The sequence below is a fragment of the Cyprinus carpio genome, chromosome A8 (genome assembly GCF_018340385.1).
Source record: "Cyprinus carpio isolate SPL01 chromosome A8, ASM1834038v1, whole genome shotgun sequence".
Taxonomy (NCBI): Eukaryota; Metazoa; Chordata; class Actinopteri; order Cypriniformes; family Cyprinidae; genus Cyprinus; species Cyprinus carpio.
The window spans coordinates 11,937,030-11,964,612 of record NC_056579.1 but is presented as its reverse complement, the minus strand read 5'-3'; the positions used below and the strand labels follow the sequence as shown (position 1 = coordinate 11,964,612).

General features: G+C 36.3%; 1 protein-coding gene across 2 annotated transcripts in view; it reads right to left on the bottom strand.

The window, feature by feature from the left end:
- LOC109060713 (copine-5-like) overlaps window positions 1-26,370 on the bottom strand; it is a 77,626-nt gene extending 51,256 nt beyond the window's left edge. For both annotated transcript variants that reach the window (XM_042762233.1, XM_042762234.1), the window contains exons 1-3: window positions 25,881-26,370; window positions 15,229-15,269; window positions 10,128-10,174 (exon numbers count right to left, since the gene is read on the bottom strand). In XM_042762233.1, coding sequence (XP_042618167.1) covers window positions 10,128-10,174; window positions 15,229-15,269; window positions 25,881-25,990 — 198 coding nt within the window. In that variant the 5' untranslated portion in view covers window positions 25,991-26,370. The remainder of the gene's footprint in view (window positions 1-10,127; window positions 10,175-15,228; window positions 15,270-25,880) is intronic.
- Window positions 26,371-27,583: the final 1,213 nt, after the last annotated feature.

Below are 27,583 nucleotides of genomic sequence, written 5' to 3'. Positions count from 1 at the left end.
ATACTGTAAACAACTGTGATTTCTATTTTACAGTAATGCACAAATAACAGTTTGGCTCCAGCTTTCTGTCCTATATCTAAATGACTGTACAACCATAAACATTAGCATTTTAATACATTCCTTGTGTAACATCTTCTAGAAATGCAAAAGGCCTTAGATCCACTAATGATAAAAGCTCCTCTTCGTCTTCTACTGTCTTTGTAAGGATGTCTGCCTTGTTGGTTTTATGTAAAAAACGTAAATCAGAGTTTGGAATTAGATATGGTGGGTGAATGTTTTAAGATCTTCTGCCAGTGGACAGGAAAAGGAAGATGGAAAAGGAAACAAGAAAGATAGAAGGAAGGAAGGAAGGAAGGAGGAAAGGAAAGGAAAAGGAAGGAAGGAAAGGAAAGGAAAGGAAAGGAAAGGAAAGGAAAGGAAAGGAAAAGGAAAGGAAAGGAAAGGAAAGGAAAGGAAAATGCTAATATACGATACAATATGATAGGCTACTATACGAGAGGAGAGGAGAGGAGAGGAGAGGAGAGGAGAGGAGAGGAGAGGAGAGGAGAGGAGAGGAGAGGAGAGGAGAGAGGAGACGAGGAGAGGAGGGAGAGGAGAGGAGAGGAGAGGAGAGGAGAGGAGAGGAGCTAATTGTGTTTCCCATGAATAATTAAACAAAATGAAGCAGATAAGAAATGCATAAATAAATGATTCACTAGAAGGATGTTACAACACCCTGGCCATGCAGAAATAAAGGAGACGGCTTATGAGCGATAAAGGAACAATAAGGTGATTTAAACATACTGTAAAGACTGTCCCACAGTGCTCTTGTTAGTGATAAAGAGACAATGAATCACCACAGACTGACTCACAAACATTCAGAATATATGGTTACAGCCTGAGGCATGTCTGTCTGATGTTCTCAGCTGTAGTCAGTGGCGGAGGTAACGAATTAAACTACAAACGTTACTGCAAAATAGTTTACTTGTTACTTTTTTGAGTATATTTTTAAAGCACTAATCCAAATTAAGCAAAATAATCTACTTTGTTACTTTTAAATCATAGTTCGTTACTGAGTACGCCCACAATTTGAATTGTATTGATTTGTGTTGTATTGATATTCAAACTTTTGACGGCACTTAAGTAGCCAATAAAAATATCAAATCGTAAAGGGACCAATAAAAGCCCTGATATCTGAACCGGGAAAAGCACCACTGCAGCAGGTGAAGAGCTGATCAGACAGTGATGGAGCTCAGCGTAATTTATGGACTCAAAGCTTGGAGAAACAAACTACATGGTAGTGTTATCATAAATATCTATATTTTGATACCAATTCTGAAATATCTGACACGGTTCCATTACTCATTTTCCATAGTATCTACCAAATATACACCAATACAAGCTGCGTCTCTCTCCTCTCCGACAGTAAGTTTGACACGCATCGCCTCCGGCAAATTACAGAGTCTGAATGTCTGCACAGGATTGCTGGTATACCGCATAATTTTAATCATTCCCGTGCAAATGTGGCGAGCGCTTTATTGTAACATGAGAACACTGTCATGTAATCGCAGAAAACTGAATGCGAGCTCTCAAATAGGCCTAACATATACAAATGAACTGCTTGTGCGCAGACTGTGTGCAGTCGTGATCTATCCGTGCTTTTAAAGTAGAAATGATTACTCTTTGCTCCTGGATTAAACTTTGTCAAAAGTTATCAACCATTCAGAATAGATCCACACCTGACCGATAAAAATCCTTCTAGAAATTGTATTGGTTGTAAGTGAAATGCACCAGAAAGTCTTTCAACAATCAAAGATGGAACTTTAATTTCTTTACCATGTACATTTATGCTAGAAATGTTTTGAAATGGGATATTTGTCTTATTTGTACATATAAATATTCTAGTCTGCCTAAATCATTATAGGTCAAAGCCATCTGATGTTCCATTTATCTAAATAGGCCTTATATACTGTATATGGCTTAAATCACTGCTTATAAAAATTCAGTGTTGTCAGATTTTGAATACCTCAAACTGAATTGAGGTAATTTGTTTTGTTCAAATTTGAAATCAAGCTTCCTTGTGCTATAAACTTTTGTAACAAAGTCACCCTATTTTAAAAGACACAAATACACAGAATGAGCAAATGTTTAAGATTGAGATTTTTGTAATGGTATTTGATCTATATTTATATGAAGTGCTCTGATGAAGTCAGTTTGATGGCTTGGGGAGACGTGACGCAAGTCATGACGTAAGGACTGCTGTTTCTGGGTCCATGCCTCTACTCATTTCACTTGTGAAAACTATCTCAGCAGCCATTTATGAGCGCTATTTGATTAATATTACATATTTAAGCTAAGTGTTTAAAAATTTGCTGTGCAGACTACAGGCTCCGTGCTCACAGTATCTCAGGCCATCTGGGATTTCAGTATGGAGATAAAGGTTAGGGTTATAATTTTTCAGTATTACATGATATCATGTGTGTATATGCACAGTTTGTTGTTTTTTGGGGGGCGTCTGGCAGAGCATAAGGACCCAGAGGCGTTGAAGCATGATGTCAGACGTAACAAGCAGATATTCTTAAAGGGGTCATATTATCCTTTTTTTATTTTTTGAATTTTAGTCAGTGTGTGGTGTGTATGTTTGGGCATAAAAAAGGATCTTACAAAGTTAAAAATCTCAAAGTCCACTCCAAAGGGAGATATTTCATAAGACGACGACAAAGAAGTGCTGCTGTAGCATCAACAAGACTTTCAAGTTTTGAGGGGAGTCATAAGGGAGTACAGTGCTGGTTTCGCCAAAAAGCTTTTGCTAAAAGACGGAGCAGTTCCCACTTTGTCAGGAAAATCTGCTGTATCTGCATCACAGCCTGTAAGTGTGCTGCTTTATTTGTTGTTGTGTGTGTTATTTACGTTTCAAAGTATAAGCTGAATGCCGTTTCTGCGATGTAACACATATTACCGTTGCACTTATCTGTAAATAGTAAAAGCAGGTGTTTTTAAGCGATTGTTGACATCCTATCAAAAACATGATTTAGCCAAAAAAACAACAATAACGCTAATATGTCTGGCAATATCCGTGCGTGCAAAGGTTCTGCATGATCCTTTTGTTCAATATTCTCAGGGTCTGAATCCGGCTCAAATTGATATGGCAATATCGATGCCATCCTTAACTTTACCAGATCAGAGGGAACTTGCTGCTTTGGCAAGGGGCGGGGCAGTACTGAAACACCGTCTGAGTTGTTTGCCAATCACAACACACTGGGACAGCTAACCAATCACAACACATTTAGTTTTTCGGAAGGCAGGCCTTCATCAAACCCAGAATTAATCGAGCCATTTGTGCCAGGTATTGTAATAATGTAAATTATGTGAAAAATAATGCGTTTTTTGAACCACCAAGCATGAGAGCATGTTCTAGTACACCCCTTAAAATGAAATCAAGACTTTGTAAAAGAGCATAATAGGACCCTTTAAAACTCCTATCCAATCAAGGTATTGAAAATTCCTGTATCATGACCACTAATTCACATACTTTGTCAGTAAGATAAAAGTGGGTTTTGTTCAAAGTTGCTATTATCCACATAGATCTTTGATATGAATATTTTTTGGTAATTAAATATCGCCGGCTAAGAACTTGTACTCTGAGTAGTTTTTGAGAGGAGTACTTTGTACTTAAAAGTTTTGACACCAGTACTTTTACTTGTAATTGAGTATTATTTCAGCAGTGTAACAGTAATTCTACACAAATCCATAACTCTCAACAATTTTTATTCACAGGATGTAGTTTAGAGACGTGTTTGGTAGTAACACATTACAAAAGTAACAACATTACAGTTGTATATTTCTTTTTCCTGTAACGCAGTCATATAACGCATTACTAATAAAATTTGGGTAATATTTTACTTGTTACAACCTCTGTAACGCACATTACAACAACATATTTTAACTCAAAATTAAGTAATAAATTTACCAACACCGCAAAACAGCACCAGAGAAAAATTCCCGGGTAAAAGCTGCTGGAATCCCATAGTTGAGATGACTGCAGAGACTGATTCTACATCTGTGACACAGACACAGTCCCGTTATTTTCAGTTCAACAGAAAAAAGGACAAGAAGGCATAGTCAAGTGCAATCTATGTGCGATACCGAACTCTCAAAATCGAGTAACTGAAGAAACACCGGGACTGGTGCCCCAAACACTAACTGCGAGAGCTGCAGGGTCGGAGGAGAGAAAGAATGTGGCAGATGAGCTCAGACAAGCAACAGAAATTAAATTTAACTAAAAATAACAAAATCTGTTTTTATTAAATTATAGTCTATATATAAAAGGAATGAATCCATGAAATATATTTGACTTAATTAACAGATTAATAAAACGAAAGGAAAAGACTGAGTGTATAAGCTGCTGAGTTTGGGTTATTTTTGTGCGGCACGGTGCTCTACAAACAATTTCACGGAAAAGAAAACCGAGATGACAGAAAGCGCATCATAAAATAAAAGTCAACACATTGCAGTTTCGAATGATCTGTATGATCAAAAACTACAGCGTATTTTCCGCTGTTCTATGTCAAAGGTGCCTCACGCACACACAGTTCAATTATCAGAAGAATATACAATCAAACATATAGATACACCCGTTAATTAAAATAGTCCGTAGTAAGTACAGAGCCTGGTTTACATAATAAATAATAGTTTAGCAGTCAAATATACATCATACTACCACAACAAAATTAACAACTGTTGTGATGCTCTCACTCTCACACTCTTCAAACTTTCTCTTCTCTTCTTAGAACTTACAGCTGACGACTTTGCAGTTTTCTTCACAAATAAGACAAGAACCATCAGGACCAATCTCCACACCGCGAATAAACTTCCACAACGATTATGGCACACTCTCTCTCCTCCTTCTCTTCTCAGAGACTTAAACTTTGTTTTCCGTCATCCTCTATACTTGTGATCAAAAAACTCACCTAGTGATTTATTCTTCAGTTATACCATCACTTAGGAACATTTTTCAGCATTTAAGCAGGTCGGGTAAGCACACAGTTCTAAATTAGCATTTAAGAAGTGAATTCATTGCAAAGACAATGTGTTCAACCATACTTGTTGGACAGCCCAATCTGGCTTCAAACTGAGATGCACCGCTTTGCTCTCGGTTCACTGAAGCCGCGAATTTTCTGTAAATAAGCCTGGACCTGTCTGCTGCTTTTGACACCGTTAATGCATTTCTTGTCCACATCAGAAAGATGGAATCTCTGGAACCGTTGTGGTTTTTAGTCAGATCCTTCAGGGTGTCTTGGAGTGAAAGTTTCAAGTCAAACAACGTGCTTAAAAGGGTCAACTTGGACCAAATCTAATTTCAGAATGTATTCCTATCAATACGTGAGAACTCAACTTACTTCTCATTCCAACCGGTGTAGTTGCTTTTTCAGCTGGCTCTGAGTGACATTTCTAGCTGGAGACCATCACCTTCAGTAAGACAGAACTTCTGGTGGTTCCAGTTAACCCATCGTTTCATCACAACTTCTCTATAAGCTGGGTTTCGTCAACATAACTCCTTCCAGGAAACCAGAAACCTAGAGTTGTGATGGATCATCAGTTAGCTCACAGACAATATTGCTATTAAACGACCCGGGTCCTGCAATTTGCCTTATACAACATTAGGAAGATTAGACCCTTCAAGCCACCCAACTTTTTGTCAAAGCTTTGGCTAGACTGGGACTAACTTTGCATGTTCTATCAAGCCTCTGATCCTGATCCAGAAATTAGGGATGAATGAGCCAAAAACAGCTCAATTATTTTACATGGCAGACAAGCCGCTCGCATCAAAATTTACTGATGCTTGCCTAAAGACGACCACTGGCAACGGCACTGCTCAAGTTCAAATCTTATGTGCCTCCAGAAGGTCAAGTGAACAACGCCTTGTGGTGCCATCCCAAAGAGATTCAGAATCACTCTCATGCAGTGTTGGGAGTAACGGCGTTTAAGTATAACGGCGTTACTAACAGAGTTTATTTTTTCAGTAACGGAGTAATCTAACATTCCAATGCCGTTATCTTTACTGAGAATGTTAAGTGTCGCGTTACTACAATTTGGTTTGAATTATGCTTTGGCTACACATCAGCTGCCTGGAGAGAGCAGGGGTGGAGATGATACATTGCAAATGTGATGATGATTGGCTGGGTGGGCGGTGCCCCTCTCACACTGCACCACCTCACACAACTAATACCTCTAAACACAAGTCAGCGACAATGGCGAAGAGCCGGGGAAAATTCAAAGGTATAGCGTTGTTGAACTGGAAGTACCCTTGAATTCAAAGCCTATTTATTTTCGTTACTGTACTTATTTCAAGAGTTGGATAGTGTTCTGTTTATTGTGCAGTAGGCCTAAGACAGTTAAGAGATTTTGCACTAATGGCAGGTTTTCCTTTGTTTTTTTTACCCAAGTTACATTTTGTGTCTTAAACTTGAATTTTATTTTCAAATATTAATTTTTATATGTTTTTTATTTCTATGCATATCAATATGGCAGGCTCAATCTATTGAGTTCAAATAAATACCAAATGTTCTTAAATACTGTATATAGTGTTTTTATTCTTCAATCAGTTAATATAAACATCTTTGATATTAAAGATGTTATAGAATGTAATTGCGTTATAGAAACATAAAAAAAATAACGTCACAGTTAGCTGAGTAACTAATTACTTTTACAGTGTGGTAACTGAGTTACTAACTCAATTACTTTTTGGGGAGAAGTAATTTGTAACTGTAACTAATTACCGTTTTTAAAGTTGACCAAACACTGCTCTCATGGACCTTTTCCTGAAAAAGCTGGTAGAATAACCTCCCGATCTCAATTCGAACAGCTGAGTCTTTACTCATTTTCAAAAAACATCTAAAGACTCGTCTTTTGCCAACTTAAAATACTAGCAGTTTTTCTTTTCTTGTCTAGCATATCTTCTTAAAAAAAAAAAAAAACCTGGCTACGTGTTCTGTACTAGACTAACTGAGACTTGTCATGGCGCTTGTATACTGTTGTTGTTCTCTTGTTGGTCTGATTGCTTCTATTGTTCTCATTTGTAAGAAATGCTAAATAATTAAATGTAAATGTAATGTAAATAAATCCGAAATTAAGAACTAACAGGCTTTTTCATAAATTTTTGCATTAAATTAATTCATTTGGACTTGTTTAGCAACTTCTGTTTTTCATTTGTTTTTTTCTGAATACTGTTAAATTTAAGTTAAGTTAAGTTTAAGATTTGTTGTGGAGTGAGGAGAACTAAAATAGCCTATAGGCTAGCTGTTGTATTTATTGTTTGTACAATAGGACTTATAACATTCCGCTTTATTTACCGCTATAATTTCTGAATGTAATTGCGGTTTGTGCATGAAAGAGAAAGTAACTCAAAAGTAACTCAAATGTAGTGTAACACATTACAATTCAGAGACAGTAATATTGTAATGTAACTAATTACTTTCAAAAGACAGTAATAAGTATATGCAATGTATTACATTTTGATAGTAACTTGCCCAACACTGTTAGAGTCACATAAAATTTTGTATTAAAAGACAATTTTCAAATCACGTAGCCTGCAACCACAAATAACACTCTTAAATCTGTAAAAATTAGGATGAATTTATATTTTAGTGCCATAAACATTGATAATTGCAAAGGCTAAGAATGACTGAACATTCTCAAGAAAAGCTGTGAGAGAAGAGCACAGAGTCATTAGGATTCATAACATAATGCTTTAAGTAGCCTACTGCTAATAAGACTTCACAGTCTGACTTTACATCTGCTATAAATCATTCTGTTGACCTGCTGCTGTATATAAAACCATAAAGCCTTTTATGGTTTGTCATATATGGTGCATTATACTGTAAGTATTGCATTGGTTTCCAACCCTTTTGTCAAAACTGCTTTTTCACTGAAATCCCATCGGAGAGAGGAGATACAAAGAAAATCATCAAACTGCTTTTGAAAAAGCTTTACCTCCCATGAAGTGTTAAAGAGGCAGTCAAGGCACAGTGAAAAAAACCTGTTGTTCAGACTACTGCTGTGCAAAACAAACTCTATGAAGCATTAACACAAGGTCACATTGAGAAAAGAAGAGAAGGATAAAACACACCACTGTCTCATTTGGGGCAGCTGACATTTGTAAAATTTTGAACCTCACAATAGCAGTGATGAGACAAGAGTGTAAATCCCAACAGGTGCATAAGTTTAACCTAATTATGACGCACAGAACAGGAAAAATGGATCTTATGCTAAATAAGATAAACAAATTAATGACTTTGATTAAAAAATGGCATGAATTGAAACTGACTGCGATTAACAACCGTTCAAGATTTAAGTGAAAATAATTATTATGTTTTGACTCTCAGTAGTCACTAATACTACAAGGGGGAAAAAATTTACTTTCTCAAGTCACAGATATTTGAGATTTCTAGTAGTTTTTCAGGAATAGTTTTAGATTTTATGTTAAGGCCCATTCACACCAAGTACAGCTATATTAGCACCCACACTAAATAAACATGGAAGATAACCATGACTATAACATTTTAATATTTATTCTAATTCTGTAAGAATAGGGAAGTCTGTGGCACAGCAATAACAATACTGCCACAAAAAAAAAAAAACCGGAGCAATATTGTTGAAATCACTTTCAAAAAGTTTTTTTCCAGCTGATGCCCAATAAAAACATTGACAGCGAATCAGAATCCATCCAGCTTTAAAGAGCTTGAGTATTTAATGAGGCAGGCAACATTACAGCAGAGCGAGCTTAAAATAAACAGTGTTATCAATTACCATCATTAAAGTTATAGTTCTTGGTGAATAAGCCTTTAGATTTGAAATATTTACAATTGCAAATCATGTTAAACTGTCTTAAAGGTACTGTATATTATTTTTTTAACGGAATGACACACAAAAAATATTCCAATTAGTTGGATTTTTTGTTTAGCCAAAATACATTAATGCATTTTCCACCTGTCCATCAATCTGTGCAATCATGGGCAGCTCATATATGGGAAGCAGGAAACTGAGAGCATGGAGGTTGAAGCATATCATTCATGTTTGGCACCATATTCAACTTCATAAAATTTAGTGGTTAGTTGCTAATTAATGTGTAAACAATTAAATATAGAGAAAAAAAACTTAGAAGAATGTAAGATACAGTAGCTAAACCATGGACACAATCACTCAAAGTAAGGCACTTACAGTATGCTGTGTTAGTAACAAAGAGAGACACACATACTCCCAAATCTCCAGCTGAGAAAGAAAAATGCACAAAGGAAACTCCATCCTTATCAATCCCTTACAGCTTGACTACCTCTTTTCCACAGCAGTTGATATTATACCCAAACAATAGGCATCTTACATGGGCACAGGCATGAAGAAAGAGTCTACATAACTAATCGGAGTGAGCAGCCTGCTCAGTGTTATGTAAGCTTTCGTCTTTTATCTTCGGAGAAAGGTGTTTCATCAAAACCATCTGCAAAGAAGGACGATCAACACCAGTATGGTTTTATTTTGGGTCAAATTTTTTTTACAGCTCCTCATGTGCACATCTTGACATTTATGACCGCTTTGCAGCATTCACGTTGGCCTTGAGAACACCTGCTAGAACAACTGTCACCCGCTAATAAGGGATTCAATTAAAAGGGTCTGAAACACAAACCAAGATGTGCAAAAGAGAACCGCAATGCGATTTTTCATACTGAAGGGCTTTGTTAGCAAAGTGATGGATATGATAGCCTGGGGATGTCCGATTATCAGCTGATTGCAATGACCTGGCAAATCCAAGGGCTGTGTCCTCCAGCTCAACACAATTTAAGTGTGAAAAATCACATTCATTGAGCTGGGAAGCATTACAAATGCACTGGCCTGTAACTTTAGAGCCAGATCGACTTTAATGCTAATCGCTAACAGAAAGTGTACAATCATCTTAACAGTCAATCACTCTGGGCCATGGGGACTGATTTATGAATATTCAATAGGAGAATCAATGAGCAGTGATGGGCACCAGAGGGCTGCGGAGAGAGTGAAGTGGGTGGAGAGACAGAGAGGATATGCAGAGCTGATTAGGGCAAATGAGGGAGTCTCTGTCAGAGCTGATTGTAGGTTTGTTCCCGAACGTGGACACTTACCTCACGCCACTGCTTAGACTCCACTCCCTGAGTGTACAGAACACACACTGAGAAGATGAGAGAGAGAGAAATCAGCATCTATTTCATTTTTAAGAAAAAGCTTTTATGTTGCAGTTACTATAGATGCATCTCTGAAGAAAGGCTGAACAATGACAAGCTAAGTAGCCCATAGAATGTCAATGTCTTAATTGTGACCCTGGACCACAAAACCAGTCTTAAGTCGCTGGGGAATATTTTTAGCAAGAGCCAAAAAAACATTGTATGCTCAAAATTGTTGATTTTTCTTTTATGCCAAAAATCATTAGGATATTAAGTAAAGATCATGTTCCGTGAAGATATCTTGTAAAATTCCTACCGTTAATATATCAAAACTTAATTTTTGATTAGTAATATGCATTGCTAAGAACTTCATTTGGACAACTTCAAAGGAGATTTTCTCAGTATATTTTTGCACCCACAGATTCCAGATTTTCAAATAGTTGTATCTCGGCCAAATATTGTCCTATCCTAACAAACCATACATCAATGGAAAGCTTATTTATTCAGCCTTCAGATGATGTATAAATGTATGTATATGTATAAATTTCGAAAAATTAAGACTGGTTTTGTGTTCCAGGGTCACAATTGTCAATGTCTTAATTGCTTCCTACAGACAAAAGGAAATGGAGAATTAATGGAGTCTCCTGTTTACATTTTTCTCATGTTAAATAAACTTTATAATTTCCTATAATTTGTGTCTAGAACTTTGGAAGGAATCACAATATTTCTCATTAAATTCTTCCAAAGCCAAATTATTTGGCTTTTACAATATTTTTAAATTATTTTATACAATTTAGGGCTGCAACAAATTATTGTTTTGATAATTAATAATCTTATGATTGTTAGAATGATTAATCGACTAAACGTTGATTATTTCACTGATTAATCAGTAGACTTTCACTGATTCAGTTTTAGGCTTTGATTCATTCAGCTTTTGCAATTAGTTAAAATATTGAGTTATCCGTATTTTAACTAATAATAAAACAAGGCAATCACTTCAGCTCTTGAAAATGTAAAAAAATTACACAATTACAATTATTTTTTACAATATAAATAAATATATTTGGCACACAAAATGGAATGACAGACAGAGAGACATTCTCATTCACCATTTAATTAATTGTGTGAAGAATTAACTGACTGACACATCATTTTGCCCAACATCGTTTGTTAGTCTGTAGATATGGAACAAAATAAAGATCAATGATAACACTATTTATTTTTGGGAGAACTATTTTATTCACAACATTATCTCTTTAAAAAAATATATATTTTAAATACCTTGCATTGACCAGCTTCACACTGGAGAGCTGCTTCATAAGTCAAGCTGTACAGTAATTCTAACTGAAAGCGACACTGACCCTTCAGTACAGTAAAGCTGCTTGAATAAAGCATTTTATACATTGTTATGATAAGATGCTTTCTTAACTGCTGTTTTCTCTCCACTGTAATTTTTGTTGTGTTTATTTTGTAATTGTGAGGGAAGTGCAGCACATATTTACATATTCATCTAAAGGCCACTCTCAGCAGTGTGGGCAGCATCAGGATGTTTGCTAACAGTAAAGCACTGCTTGCAAATATCAAACTTATTTTTACCCCTAAACAAATAATGGAAAAGAACTTTGCTGTGAGTATATCCGAGCCAAAAGTTCATACCCGTTTTAGGATTCAACATAAGTTTAAAGAGTCAATATCTACATACTATGTTTTTATTGGGTCAATAGAATATAAAAATGTTTAAAAGGAAAATAAAAGGTTCATTCTAAAGTTATTACAAGTTTTACACATACAACCCTTAGTGAAAAATAAATATACTAATATGTATTTGAAATATATTTATTTTATGCTAAGTATACTACAAATACATTTATATATTTATGTACTTAGTAAAAATACCCTGTAATTGTACTTTTAGTATACTCTACTGGTATACTTAAGGTCTGCTAAATTGGAACAACAAATTTTGTACTTAATGCACTTTAATTGCGCGGAAATAGTGCTGAAGTGCAGTTAAGGTATACTGAAGTATATTTGATTGTGCTAAAGTGGAACTTTTGTAAGTATACTTTGGGTACAATTTAAATATCTTGCATTTAAAGACGGATATTATTTGATGATCATATAATCTTTATTAAAAGCGATATTAACTCTTTCCCCGCCATTGACGAGTTATCTCGTCTTTTAGAAGACAACTCTACCCCGCCAAAGACGCCAGCTCTACCCCACTGCTGACTGAAAGTGAGTTTTGAGCTCAACTTATTTTTAAAAGTTTTTATTGCTGATGTTATAGCTGTTAGCTTTATTAAATTATCCGCGGCGCTGACACTCTCCAGACACGGAGAAACTCCGCCTTTGTTCATAACCACTCCTCTAGCCCCAGCTGGCCCGCCTTGGCCCAAGGTTTTCGTCGGGCCAAAAAACCCTGGCCGTTGGCCACGAGGAAGCCCCGACGAGGCACGATCAAGCCCCGGAAGTGACAGTGGAAACGCGACTGGCCCTGGCACGCACTAGCACGCCCGCTTTTGGCCCGACAGTGGAAACGCGGCTAAGAATTACCAACAAGCTCAGTTCTTACTTGTAATGATAACTTTAAATGAACATAGCTGATACTTTGATAATGACATTATTTTATTGACATAAACATTATTTTATTAACTCTTGACTGCTCATGATTCAACTGTCTGTTTCCACAGGCTCGTACTTATATCAACTCACTTCCTCAGATGCCCAAGAGAAATTTTTCTAAAACTGGCAATGTTTTGGCCACAGAAGACTGCATTTATTTTATCCAAAATACTGCAAGAGCAGTAATAAAAAAAAGTTGTCTATTTTAATGTTTTGTTTTTTTAAATCAGTGTATTCCTGTGATAGCAATGCAGCATTTTCAGCAGCTGTTTTTGATGAAACGCTGAAACCTTTTTTTTTTTTTTTTTTTATTAACAAAAAGTTCAGATGAACAGCATTCATTTGAAATAAAAAATATTTTCTAACATTCTAACTGTTCTTTACTGTCACATTTGATAAATGTAATATGTCCTTGCTAAATTTGTAGGATTGTTGTATGGTAGTGCATTTTGTTGATTTTGTAGGTTACTTTGAACAAATATTTTAGAGAAAAATATGCTGGAGATATTTAATTTTGATTAAATTTGATGCCAGCTGTTATCTTGAATAATAGATCTGTTGACTGTTATTTCTGTCCTGCAAATGAAATCACAGCAAAGTGTTTTGCTGAGGCTTATGAGGCAAGCCCATGGCCTGCCATCATTGAGGCTTCTGGATCCTCTCTAGATATAGAGGAACTGACTGCTGTTTTTAATTCTATATGTGTGGACATTATTAATGACGTGGCTCCACTTAGACTTAAAAGGTCTAAACCTCAGTCTCAGCCATGGTTTAATGAGGAAACTCATGCTCTTAGACAGGCCTTTAGGAAAGCTAAACGCAGATGGACAGGTTACAGATTTCTTATGAGATGCTAAATGGTACTCTTAGCACTTACCAGCGTGTAGTCAAACTGGCAAGAACAAAATTTATTTCATACTTAATTAATAGAACTGCCAATTGTCCAAAAGCTTTGTTTGGCACAAGAAACTCTTTGCTAAACCCAGCTGTAACAGCCTCTTCAGGTTCCACTTCTCTTACTTGTAAGGATTTCTTGAAATTTTTTGAGAGAAAAATTGACAATATTAGAAAAGAGATTGTCCCCCTCCAATATGGTTCTGGATTCTCCTGTGCAAGTTATTGTACATTTGACTGTTTTGATCATGTCTCCCTTCCGGTCCTAGCAGACTTAGTTAAGCACATGAAATCATCTTCCTCTCTACTGGATCCCGTTCCACCACAGTTTTTAAAAGATTTGTTTGAAGCCATGGGCACTAGTATACTTTCCATTGTGAATAGTTCCTTATCCAAGGGTTGCGTTCCACCTCGGTTTAAACAAGCAGTGGTTTCTCCTTTAATTAAAAAACCTGGCCTCGAGGTTACAGAACAATTTCCATCTCATTTCTTAACTTCCATTTTTATCTAAAGTTTTAGAGAAGGTAGTTCTGACTCAAATTACCCCATTTTTGTTGGAGAATGATCTCCTGGACAAATTCCAATCTGGTTTCAGAGCTGGTCATTGTACTGAGACTCTGCTAAAAGTGTTAAGTGATTTATTATTAGCAGCTGATTCTGGGATGGTTGCAGTTTTAATTATGTCAGATCTCAGATTCGATTCTTTCAAAATGGTTGGAGTGTGAGGTGGGGTTTGGGGGAATTTTTTTGTTTAAAAGTAGAGGCTCTGATCTTTATTTTGGTGTATTGCATATTCAAATATTCATACGCAAAATATACTGGAGGCCATCAAATTTTAGTGAAAATCATCAAAATCGCTGGCTGTGGCTGGCAACTTTTTTCAAAAATGCTGGCAGGGAAAGAATTTTTAAACAAATTTTAGGCTTAATAAGAAATATTAATAAATTATATTAAGTAGCTCTCCAAATGAAGTTTAATAATAATTTTTATATCAGTAAGACTCAATCAATTTGAACTATACTTAGTATGAAACAAATGTATTTTAAATATATTACTTTACTAGGGATTGTGGAGCATGAGGGTTAAATCAGGATTAACAGAATTCTAATAATTTAATAATGTTAAACATTAAGTTTCCTTGACGAAAGAGCAATATCTAAGCAATAAATGTTCTTCCTGCAAAGATTAGAATTGCAAAGGTGGCCAGACTATTTGACCCATTGCTCTCTGTTTCATAATCTTGTCTTCAGCAAGAGATTTACTGTACACAGGTCTGAATGTCCCCATGACTCATGAAGTATTTGTATTCAGGGGGCCGAGCTCATGCTCTGCATATATTAAGCACTTCTGCATTTCTGTTGATAATGAGGAAAAGCTGTCACATTGTGATGCAAATTCTATGCATGTGTTTTAGGCAACTTGGAGAAATAGCAGAGTAGACAAATTGCAGGCAAAGTTTTTGAATGTGTGTAAAAAAGAGATATTAATGAGATTTTAGGTTCAAAAACAAGTGCTTCAGTTATGTAAAAAGAGAAGTACTTACAAGGATCAGACTTGGAGAATGTGTCTCGATCTAACAGATTTCTGTGGAAACAGGAAGAAAAAGAAAGTCAATTAAGGGCTAATAAACTAGGTTACTTCTGTCAAACAGTTCAGGCATAAAATGATACAAAGGCCTCACAAAAAAGCTAATGGAGCTCTCAATTACATGTTGGGGCCTTTCTAGCAGAATAATGTAAAAGGTACAACTTAGATTCCAGGTAGGGGTCCATCACGAACTGAAAATTTAGTCTGATCATCTCCAATGTCTCCTTGATTAATGAACCTGGGTTCAAAAGTGAGTTGAAATGACAGATTCTCAGTCCACTGCTGTGATTTAATTTAGCTGCCCAGTGAAAACTAGTGAATTAAACAGTCTGCTAAATGACAAGTAATGATTCAAAACATAAAGACACAATCTTTACATTTACAAAAATATGCTCAAACTGTATCTTTCACAGAGTTTAACAGTTCTGCATCTCATTCAGCTCTTGGCATCTATTTAATTGTCATGAATTGGATTGTTTAATCACAGCAGATTGAATCAGAGAGTGATTCTGGCATGCAGGTTCAATAAACTCTCTTAGAGTCTGAAATCACTATAAACAGATCATTGTACACCTAGAAAACTGAGACAGGCTCATAAAAACAATGAAAAAAACTTTGATTTGATTTGACAGGCTTCTGCAGGAAAAATATTGAATTTCTGTCACAATATCAATGTCAGAGACGCTGGCTTTTAATTAAATTTTATGTCTGGTTTGTATATTTGAAAATGCAGAAACTGTGTTCTCTAACACAGATGAGTGTCAGCTACACATTGTTAATGCATGCTGTCATATCAAACCTCCAACAGACACGGGCAGAAAAAACACTGTCACTTCTCCTATTAAACATTTCTGCAATTGTAAACATTTTAAATTAGCCTGTCAATCCTTCGACAGTGGAATACCCAAAAACAAAAAAGTTCATATAGGGATAGAATCTGCTGATGTTAATGTGAAAAGCAAAAATTCAACTGCACTGAAGCAGCGTTTTATAAAAACAGGATAAACTTCAAAATTTACTTGAAGCCATGTGAATTATTGTTTTATTTTTTCTGTTCCGTCTATGTTTTTAAAAAGGCCTGTAATAAATTACACAGACATTAGAAGGGTAGAAAAGCTGAAAATGTGTGGTAAGAGTGGATCAACAATGTTCTATGATTAGTGACCTACTGTTAAAACTGTTGAAATAAAGGCTTCTGAAGAGCTGTTATACTATTCTGCTGAAATGGGCTTAACTGTCTGAACGTATAGAGGCTCTGACAGATCTGTGATGTTCAAACACAGACCGCAAGTTCAAATTAACTCCTTTGGGCTTTGAGGCACGACTACATCTTAAAAGGAATCCTAGAACACTGCGGTTTAAATGTGAGAAGTTTGTAAGAAAGGTTTAAATTTACCCTTAAAAGACAGGATATTAATCATACATATACACATAAATCATTAATCAATGCTTTGCTTGTCATGCTTTCATTCTGAGGTCTACATATACATGTTAGTAAAGCTACTAAAGAGACTAAATAGATGTGTGTGTGTGTGTGTGTGTGTGTGTGTGTGTGTGTGTGTGTGTGTGTGTGTGTGTGTGTGTGTGTGTGTGTGTGTGTGTGTGTGTGTGTGAGTGTGTGTAAATATATATATTTATATGTACGCGCACACACACACACATACATACATACATACTTGAAATATATATATATATATTTATAGTATACAGTATACAGTATACAGTATGTGTTGTTATTAGCCTTTCATTGTATGGACAACCATTAAAACATTAAAACTTTCTTCAAAAGAAAGAATGGCAGAGTCATCTCAGATTTTAAATAAAAATTCAAATGATTTATAATTAGTATACCTATTAATGTGCTAAACTCACATTCATCTAAACAAAGCAATTCAAAATTATAGAAAATAAAATGAAAATAACCAAAAAAAGAACAACAGAAAGCAAAAAAAAAAAAAAATAAGTTTCTAAATAAAAGTTTCTAAATTCCAAACAAATGTTTAAACGTGGCTGCATATACTTGTAAACATGGTTTCTGCAGCTTAAAATTAGTAAAAGGTGATTTAGGGTTCCTCGTGATTTGGCCCTCTTCTGTGTTCATCTCTGATCAATAAACATTCATAGTAAAGACTTTCCTGAATGCACTGGCTTGCACTGGATCATAGTGTTCTGTGTTGATATTTGTGATGCTATAACACATCTCATTTTGGTGATATTAGCACCACAGTTCAGTTTTTTCTCTTTGCTAAGGAAGTGGTCTGACACTATTGGACTTGTGATCCAATCCCCTTCTAACCCACACTCTCCCAGAACCCAGTGGCACTGTAATTGGCACCCTCATGCAGGAGAAGCTATTTCAACCAGAGGGATCAAAGTAGATTCTAAACTCCTCAGCCAGCCAATCAATCTTCATTGGTTCAAAGAAGCAGAAAAAAAAGTAATTCAAGTTAAGTAATTGTGGTTAAGAGGGGCTAAGAGAAATTTCAGAGCGCATCTCAGCCCTGGAGGTAGAGGAGAGGAAAGGATCATGTTGCTCATCATGTTGCCAGGAATGAAAACTTGTGTAGTCTGGCCATCCTGACAGGGGTATTACCACGTGACAGACTCTCGGGTCAATGGAGAGTGCTTATCATCATGGCTATTTTATGAACTCTGAACAAAGCCAAGAGCAGGACTGAGTTTGAAAAACACCAGGCAAAACATACAGCAGCAGGGTGTAATTTAACGTCCTAGGGCTCCATCTAACTGTCACCTTAAAGCACAGTGGGCACCGCCAACCAACCAGAACATTATTAGAATGTCTCTCAAAGGTCCTGTGCCACTTCTAAGACCTAGGAATTCCTGTTATAGTGTTTCATTAAATGCAATATGATCTACAATCCCTCTGTCTTCTCCTCGAGGAGTAATTACAGAAGAACAGGAGTGTCAGCATTTTTCCAGCTCGTCAACAACAAAAATGAAACAGCGTAATTAAATCCTGGCAAGTGCTGTTCATAAACCAGGCATAAATCTCCACAAAAACCTTTAGTGAAGTCAGAAGCCACAGGGCCAATGATCTCGTTTTGCATGTCTCTCGCTCAATAGCTTGTAAATGAAACTAATGTGATGGTTAATCACTGTTACACCGCAAATCCTGATCTATGGTCCTCATTTAAATTGAGTTACCTCTTTATAGGATAGACATGTTGAGTATTTAATTACAGAGGACAGCACAAATAATAAAACACAGGTTCAGCAGGTCAGATATTAATGAAGTGACATATTGCATAATAGAATGAAAATCGCTAAAGAAACAAATTATTTAAAAAAAAATCGCTAAAGTGTTGGTAATTGTGTGATTAAGTAATTAGAGTGGCAATACATTAAGTTTCAGCATACACCACTTGTCAGGACTATATGACTACAGGCGTCAACACTGAATAACCAGCAGCTCTGAAACAATATTTATACATTTTTTTTTTTTATAATTTAATACTTTTATTCAGCAAGGATGCATTCAGTTGATCAAAAGTGACAGTACTAACGGCAGCTGCAGTGACGCGCAGATTTTACAGATTAGCGATTGGCTCCTTCATTCAGAAGGCGGGGCTTCCTGCGATTGAGCGGCCATATTGAGCATTGCATTTTTCTCCATTCAAAACTATACGAGTGACATGTCTTGGGTATTCTATAGTCTTTGGTGAAACACAAACGCATTTTCATCAAATAATACGTAATTTATAGCGTTTAACTTCCGCAATTTGGTACGATTATGTTCACATCAGCAGTGAACCGTACCAGAGTTCACATGAACCGTACCCCAGACCACCCTTTTTAAGTGGACTCGGGTACGGTTCGCAGGTACGCACCAGAGTTCAGAAGACAGCGTTCATCATCAAAACGAACCAAACTCTGTCATCAATCGAACCCGGGTCCGCACCAAAAGTGCTAGTGTGAATGCACCCTTAATCATGATCCACATTAATTCACTCTTTGACAGCAGGTGGCGCTTATGGAAATGCAGCGATACAGCCAAGATTACAAAAAAAAAATCTAAACTTTTCTGAAGACAGTCAGTCCCCCTACATTCATATAAACTACTCCTAACTGTATCTCAATTCATTTGACATCTCAACCGATTTGAATCGTCACATATTTGTATAAATTTTAAACCGGCTCACGGTGCACGGTTACATACCTACAAAGGGTTAGAATAATGCAAATTTATTATTTACACAGAAATTGTTATCAGATAACATATACTGAAAAACTCTTTGAAAATGGATCAGAGTAAACCCATGAGTAGGTCAAAAAAATGAGAATTAAAATAAGTGATGCATGAAAAAAACTGACCAATATTACAATAACATCCAAGAACAAAATGGTGATAATAATAATAATAATTATAATAGTCACGTTAAAGCATCAATGCTGATATTTAGCACATCACAATGAGTCAGCTGATGTTTTGACTATGGACATTCAAAACTGTGATGCCAATCAATGTGTTTTCACTCCAATAAGGGGTCAGCTGCACTCGACTGAATAAGCCCAGTAATGATCAGAGTTGAATTGCAAATATAGGCAAGCCTCTTGTTACTCCCAGTATCTTTGTCACATCACTCGATGCTCACAAAGAGCACACAAGAGACTTCTGGGTTTGTGAGACAGCCGTTTTGAGCTCTTTGATTTGACACCATCCTCTGTCAAAATGCAGGCATACCCACACTCACTCTACTAACACATTTATATGCATACTAAATCAGCAAGCTCAATTAACAACTGGCCAAGCTCTCACCCAGCCCATCCATCCGTTCAGCAGCTGTTTTTTTTTCCCTCAACCATCTGTTAGACTATTCACCATATTAAGCGCTTCCCTCAGTGACACGCAGAGGTCAGACACTCAGTCCCTCCACCAAAAACTGTTTTCTACCAACCTAAGATTTCATTTTAATCACATGTTGGCCATATCACAGACTTGTTTATTCTTGAAGATTCAAAATTACTACCACATTGTAATATCAGTCAATTCCTCCAGATGTCAATTATGTCAATCAATCCTACAGAAAAAAAATCACTACAAAAACAGGACAAAAAGATGTGAATAGAGACTGGATGAACACAATGCATAAACTAGGACACACACACGCACAACCACTTCTGCAGTAGAATACAGAGTGAATACATAATGATTGTAAATCTCATTAAGCCTCTCACATCTTTTGCCACTGATTCCACATTATTATCACACGCTGAAGACCTCACCATCCATCAATCTAACCATCTATCCAGTCAATTCATTCCATCCATCTTTCTACATTTCTCTTTTTCTCAGTCTCACTTTGAAGTTACTTCCTTTATCACCAGGAAGTTGTTCTTTCATTTTGGTGGCAGAGTATTTAGATGAATAGTTCACCCAAAAATTTACATTTGCTGAAAGTTTTCTCAACTTCAGGTTATCCAAAATGCAGATGTGTTTGCTTGTTTATCAGAACAGATTTAGCTAAATTTAGCAGTACATCACTTGGCCACAAATGGATCCTCTGCAGTGAATGAGTGCCATCAGAATGAGAGCCCAAACAGCTGATAAAAACATCACAATAATCCACAAGTAGTCCACATGATACCATTCCATAAAATAATGTCTTGAAAAGCTAAAACTGTATTTGTAATAAATAAATTTATCAAGACATTTTTAACTTCAAAAAATTACTTCCAGCTAAAATCCTCTAAGTCCTGTATCCATAATATTGCAGTGAAAAAGTCATCTTGTCTTAATCAAGAGAAATATGCACAGATCAAGCACTGTTTACAAGAGAAAACAGTCCAAAACAGTACTTCTAAACAAATATATGGGTGGATTTTGAACAGTGGGGAACTTGTGGCCTAATGGTTAGACAGTTTGACTTCTAACCCTAAGGTTTTGGGTTCGAGTCTCAGGCTGGCCATACCACGACTGAGGTGCCCTTGAGCAAGGCCCTGAACCCCCAACTGCTCCCCGGGCGCCGCAGCATAAATGGCTGCCCACTCCAATGTTGTGTGTGTGCACTTTGGATGGGTTAAATGCTGAGCACGAATTCTGAGTATGGGTCACCATACTCGGCTGTATGTCACTTTCACGTCACAGTGGATGGATTTTTCATTGGAGGAAGTATTATTATGGATTATGGATTCCATTTTGGAAGCAACGGTTTACAGATTGGAGTCGTGTGGATTATTTGTAGCTTATTGTGATGCTTTTTCAGCTGTCTGGACTCTGATGGCACCCACTCACTGCAGAGCATCCATTGGTGAGCAAGTGATGAAATGCTAAGTTTCTCCAAATCTGTTCAGATTTAGAAACAAATTCATCCAGTTCACCTGAGGGTGAGCAAATTTTCATTTTGGGGAGAACAATACCTTTAACTCTAGAAAAGAAGACATGTTGAAAGCAGGACAATATATATTATTATAATAATATAGATATATTGGCCGATATTTGGCATTTTTCAAATATCGGCATCGGCCGATAAGTTTTTCTGCTTGGCCGATGTGTTCGAGGCGGGACTTTTATTTTGCGCTGAGAACGGCAGCAGCGCCTGAGCACACAGTGCTCACATTCTCCCTCTTGTTTTATATTATTAGTAATAGAAGGGCAAACATTATAATACTTTCTCGTTTGCCGTCAGCATTAAGCAAATATGCATTTATGTAAATTAAACAAATCTTTGAATGACTAATGACCATTTAATTTCACAAACCTTGCAAATTTAGTCAAATCCAGCTGTGAGATCTTGTGAAGTGTGTATTTTTATCCAGCATGATCTCGTGTTCTCTGTATGACGGTCGGTCCGTGTGAATTGAATGCTTTAAACTTTAAACTTGTGATTTCAAATTATGCTGCGCTTTATGCATTTGTCCACTGTCATATTCATGAGTTTTTCACTGCTGTATGTAAAATGAGTGTTACCTTGGCTTTATTTAAAACATATGATTCCCAATGCACACAAACTTCCCAGAATACTGAGTGCCCTGTAGGTTACAGTGTTTACTTCCTTTTTAATTATATTTTTATTAAATATTTATTTATTTGTGAAAAATACTTTGTCGTCTAAAGTAAAAGTATGTTTATTTTACATATTTATTTTTTAATCCATTGTCAAATTATTTCAAATTTCTTAAATATTAATAATAATAATAAAATAAAAAAATGATATTGGCTTTATATCGGCTATTGGCCCCCCCTGCTTTCCAAGATATTGGCATCGGCATCGGCTGTCAAAAAAACAGTAATGGTCGACCACTACTCTGTTGTAATATTCACAGCTCTGGGACTAAAGGTGCTCTGCTATTTTAGCATATATAACCAGACGAGGAAATCCAGCAATAAAAGGCACTAGAGCTGAACAAATAGCAAAAGAACAATAACGGCTTACAATATACCACGGCTCCATTTGGAATCAAGTCACATGCTGAGAATGGAGCTGAACCCCAACCGTAAATCATCTCCAGGTTTGCAAATACCCACCAGAAAGAGCCCTTCTCAGCAGAGTAGAGCCTAGAGAGTTAAGCAGCAGAGGGGTGCAGAGTGAATGTTGATGTATTCCATGATCTGGTTCCTCACCTGCAAGGTCAACCAAGAGGAGGACGTGGATCTGCAGTGAAACTGAAGCTTGCCAACAACTGCAACTTTATTCCTCCACTTTTACAAAACAGAGAGCTACTCATGGAGGACAGTAACAACAGGGACACATGGTTTTTGGCAGGAAAACCCTTGCTAAAACCTCAGCAGCAAGAAGATTTGTTGATGTCCAAAATATTTAGGATTAAACAGTTTGCAAGTTAAAATGCATATTTGTTATTTGAAGCATTAAAACGTGTTTTGTTCCTGGCAAAGCTGAATTTTCAACAGTCATTACTCCAGTCTTCAGTATCTCATGATCATTCAGAAATCATTCTAATATGCTGATTTGCTACCTAAGTAACATTTCTTATAAATTTCTTAAAAAAAGGAAAAAGAAAAAGAAAAAAATCTTACCGACCCCAGAATTTTGAACAGTAGTGTATAACAAAAAAAAAAGTATCTTTCTTAGACCCACTTAGTATATCCGAAGTACTTTTTTTCTGCGTTTTGACCATAGTAAAACAAACCAATCAAAACCCAAAACGCAATTAGTGCCAGACAACTGGATCAATTGCGTATCTCTCACCCACAGGACAGCTTTTGTTTGTGTACTTGTGATAAGGGTTATCACAAAGCCTCTGATTTGTCAGACCAAACTTTCTGCTCTCCAAGAACATCAGCAGGTTATGAGAGAGTCTGGAGGGGGAAGTGAAGCGATTCAATTCCATGTCTGCCACAATCCCCTGATAATCAGCCCAAACTAAATCAATTACAGAGAACAAACGCAGGTGATGATTTCCACCTCCGCCACACAGAGTCTCATCACAGACCTGGAGAGAATGTTCTGCACTGACATAGAAGGCCATAACTGTTCAGGGCCAATAGATTTACTTATTCATGTATTCAATCACAGGCGCAAGAAGGTGGCAAAAATCTAATTCAATTAAAAGTAATAAAAAATTTGCTTTACAAAAATCTATAATTAGATCACATATTTGATAACACTCATGAGGTTTTATCTTTGTTTGATTATTGCAGTTATGGGGATGTAGAACCGAGAAGAATGAAAAATCCTATAAAGCAATGCTGATGGAATTTCATAATAAGATCTGGGAACCAATCCTAATCAGATCAAACAAAAATCTTCTAAAAATTCTCTTAGAATCAAATCAGGTCCTACAGGACAAACTTATATTCCTACTTTAAATTTAATCCACTTTTTTTTTTATTAGAATTTAATTTGAACCCATTCTATATACAGATATATCATATAAATCCCTTTTTAATGAATAATAAATCCATTAGCATTCCTTTAGGATCTTTGTATTTTTTGTAGTTTATTTATTTATTTGACAAGGAGGATAAAGAATGTAGAAACGGGTAGAAAATGCAAAAAATATGCCCTTATATATATGTGCATGTTATTTAAGAACCTTGTCAAATTCATATCCTGTCAAGTTCAAATTAAAATCCAATTTATATGAAGAATTTTTGTGTAATGTATAATTGGTACTATTGCTTGTATTTTGTTATAATCATTAAGTTGCAAATGTATTTCAATTTTAAAAGCAATTTATATCTATTTCATTAAAAACATTTGAGATCACATTTAGCTAATGTGATGAAGTCTTGGTCTTTAAAAGAGAAATTCATTCAGCTAACAATCAGACCAAATTACACCCATAATCAATATTCTTTCTTTCTTTCTCTATGCAGACAGCAGGCAATATTAACTTGCAGCTGAGAAGTTGGCAAGCTTATGGTTATTAGCTACTTGCACAGGAAATTGCTCTCATTAAATAGATGGTCTGACTGTCAAGTTGGGAAATTCAGTACAATCATTTTGTCTAAATTGGACTGGAGCGTGTATAATTGACTATAAGCGACTATTAAAGACATAGCAGATGTTGAGTACGCCAGCCGTATCCATTACTCCTCAAGATGATTGAAAAACCAAACCAATAGTCCTCCTATCAGTCTGAGCAATGAACCGGCTGTGGTCCTGGCTGAAATTAATTTTCACCACATCTCAGAACCAGTAGCTGCATTTTAGTGATGCATTCTAAATAAGAGCAACATTGTCTGCTCTGAAAGTAAAGATGTTGATAAGCATCAGCCGAAAAAACATTCACCCATACAACAGGAATTATGTTGCATGCGACATATAAAAACTCCTTTCTGCTATTTTGTACTGTAGTGAAGACTATATCCATTGACATGAGGACATCTGGGTGGGGTTTTTATGCTTCTTCTCATGAATATTCTTTTTTTGCATCAGTACTACAGTACTATGATTTGGTAACTAGTAATATCACATTTTACAAGCCAAAAAAATAATAATTAGATGAAAAACTGAAGATGGATTTCCTCTAACAAACAGTTCACGTAACAAAATACACAAACATGACATTTATTATTGATGCAAAGCAAAGATGATGTTTATAGGGGACTGTCCCTGATGTTCAGGACATCTGACAATTTATGGCATCTCTATATGGAGACAGCTGAGCAGCAACCTGAAGTACTTTGGCCAAGCAGCCTATATAGATGCAACTAACCGGATATATTAGATATTTACGTTCATATCAGCATTGTAGAGTCAGAAAATCTGAATCAAAATTGTTGCATGTGAATGCTACTTCTAAAACTTTATTTTGATTGTAATTCATGGCAGCTCATAACCAAAAATGTATTTCATTAACGGTTAGGCTATAAACTCTGAAAATCATGCTTAAAATAAAGTCTCATCCCAAAGAAGAACAATTCTATGCTTCTTTAGACAAAACCCATTTACATACTGATGCTTCTCATGCTCTCAATTAACAGAACCAGTATGCTGGTTGGAAAAAACCCATAGAAAGAAGAAAAATCTAACTTTTCCAAAAGAACCAAATATTCAACTTAAAACCACTAACACACGGGAAAATGTGAAGAATTTTTATAAAGTCAAACTATTGATATTATGTGGTTAACATGAACTATAAACGCCATGAAATCAAAGTGATTTCAACTTGAGTGAGTCATACCTGCACGAGACGGTGATCTCCACTTTGGTGGCGGGAATACTCCCCGTGATAGGGTCGAACTCGCACACTGAGGCCATGTCCTCTAGTTTATCCATAACGTCGCATTCCATGGGCGCGTGGGACAAGAGGAAGCTCTCTACTTCAAACAGTTTTGCAGTTCTGGGTCCTGTGGTGCTTACTGAAATCTCCCAGCTCCAGCGAGGCGCGTGCGCGGGCGCGCGCAGGACCGCAGCAGGGTGACAGAGAGTCAGCGTTTGTGCTGGTGCTTCGCGGATGCCCTGTTATGCGCTCAAAATAAGAAATCAGCAATGTTGTAAGAAAAAAAAGAAGACAACATAAAGGGTTTGGTTTGGTTTGCTAAATGAAAACCTCAAGGAAGAGTACAGGTGCGCGACTTCTGACAGCGGTGAGATCTCTGTCTGCACGCACTGTGTGGAGAGGAAAGTAAAAGAGCAGAACTCCACCCCTCGCGCATTCTTTCACATATTCGTGCTTTGCTCTCTCTCGGCGTAGCATCACGCTATTGATCCATAGATATGGCTCATTACTGCCTGAGCTATTTCTCACGGCGGTTAACTTCTGAAATACAACCCTCAACGCACACTGTAAAAATAACGAGGGGAAATTAACGCACAAAATGCTACGTTAAAAATCTTTTAGTTGGTTAACTGTTAAGTCATATTTATTTACATAGCGCTTTATACAATACAGATTGATTCAAAGCAGCTTCACATTAATATGCAGGAAAATAACAGTGTTCATGTTGTAGATGTTGTAAATGTCAATTTCAGCATCTCTACTATAGTGTTATTCTGCTCCATTTTGCGGAGCCCTGCACATGGCATGCAGGAAAATATAGTAGTCTAAATCGCGTGCATGATTTATTTCGTTCCCTCGATTTATTAATTCTGCACACGATTTACTTATTCCTTCCCTCGATTTGCTAAATTGTGCGCACGATTTAGCAAATCGATGGAACGAAATAGTACATCGAGGGAACGAATTAGTAGACAACAAATTGCATTACATTGAAATAAATGTGAAATTTTAAAGCAGAAAGTCTGAAAATGTATTTTTTTACAACATACTTTAATCCTAATTACCCATTCTTTCTAAAGAGATAATACATATATTTTACTGTAAAATATAGCGAAACTACCTTATAACTTACGCAGAAGATTAATGTTATTTTTTGTAAACTTTTACAGTATTATATTGTTGGACATCTGTTTTTATGAGTAATAAGGATTTCTTCGTAATGTACTGTATGGAGAAATGTGCATTATCAGAACTCCCTTCAGGTTTTAATAGCAAATAGGATTCCTAACTTGACATATATAGGAAGGAACTGTCAAATACAGACAAAACGCTGTCCAATAATTCTTGTAACATACTTTATTTTTTATTGTAGTTATAAGTAATTATTACAGAAAATGTTCAAATTTGTTTTCACTAGTTGAATCAAAATTAGTTAAAACTATTTTCTAGGCAACAGAGGCTTTTGTTGAAAAGACAACATTTCAGACTTATTTCTGCTGCTGCAAATCAGTGATTTGTTATCAGCAAATATTTTGAAAGGACTAGAATAACTATCACATAAAATGCCATTACATCTAGTGGGTGACAGGAATGTTAAAGCTGATAAAAAGCACAGCGTGAGAGGCCCACCCAGTGTTCTTCATGCTGCAGCTGCGTTTCAGCAC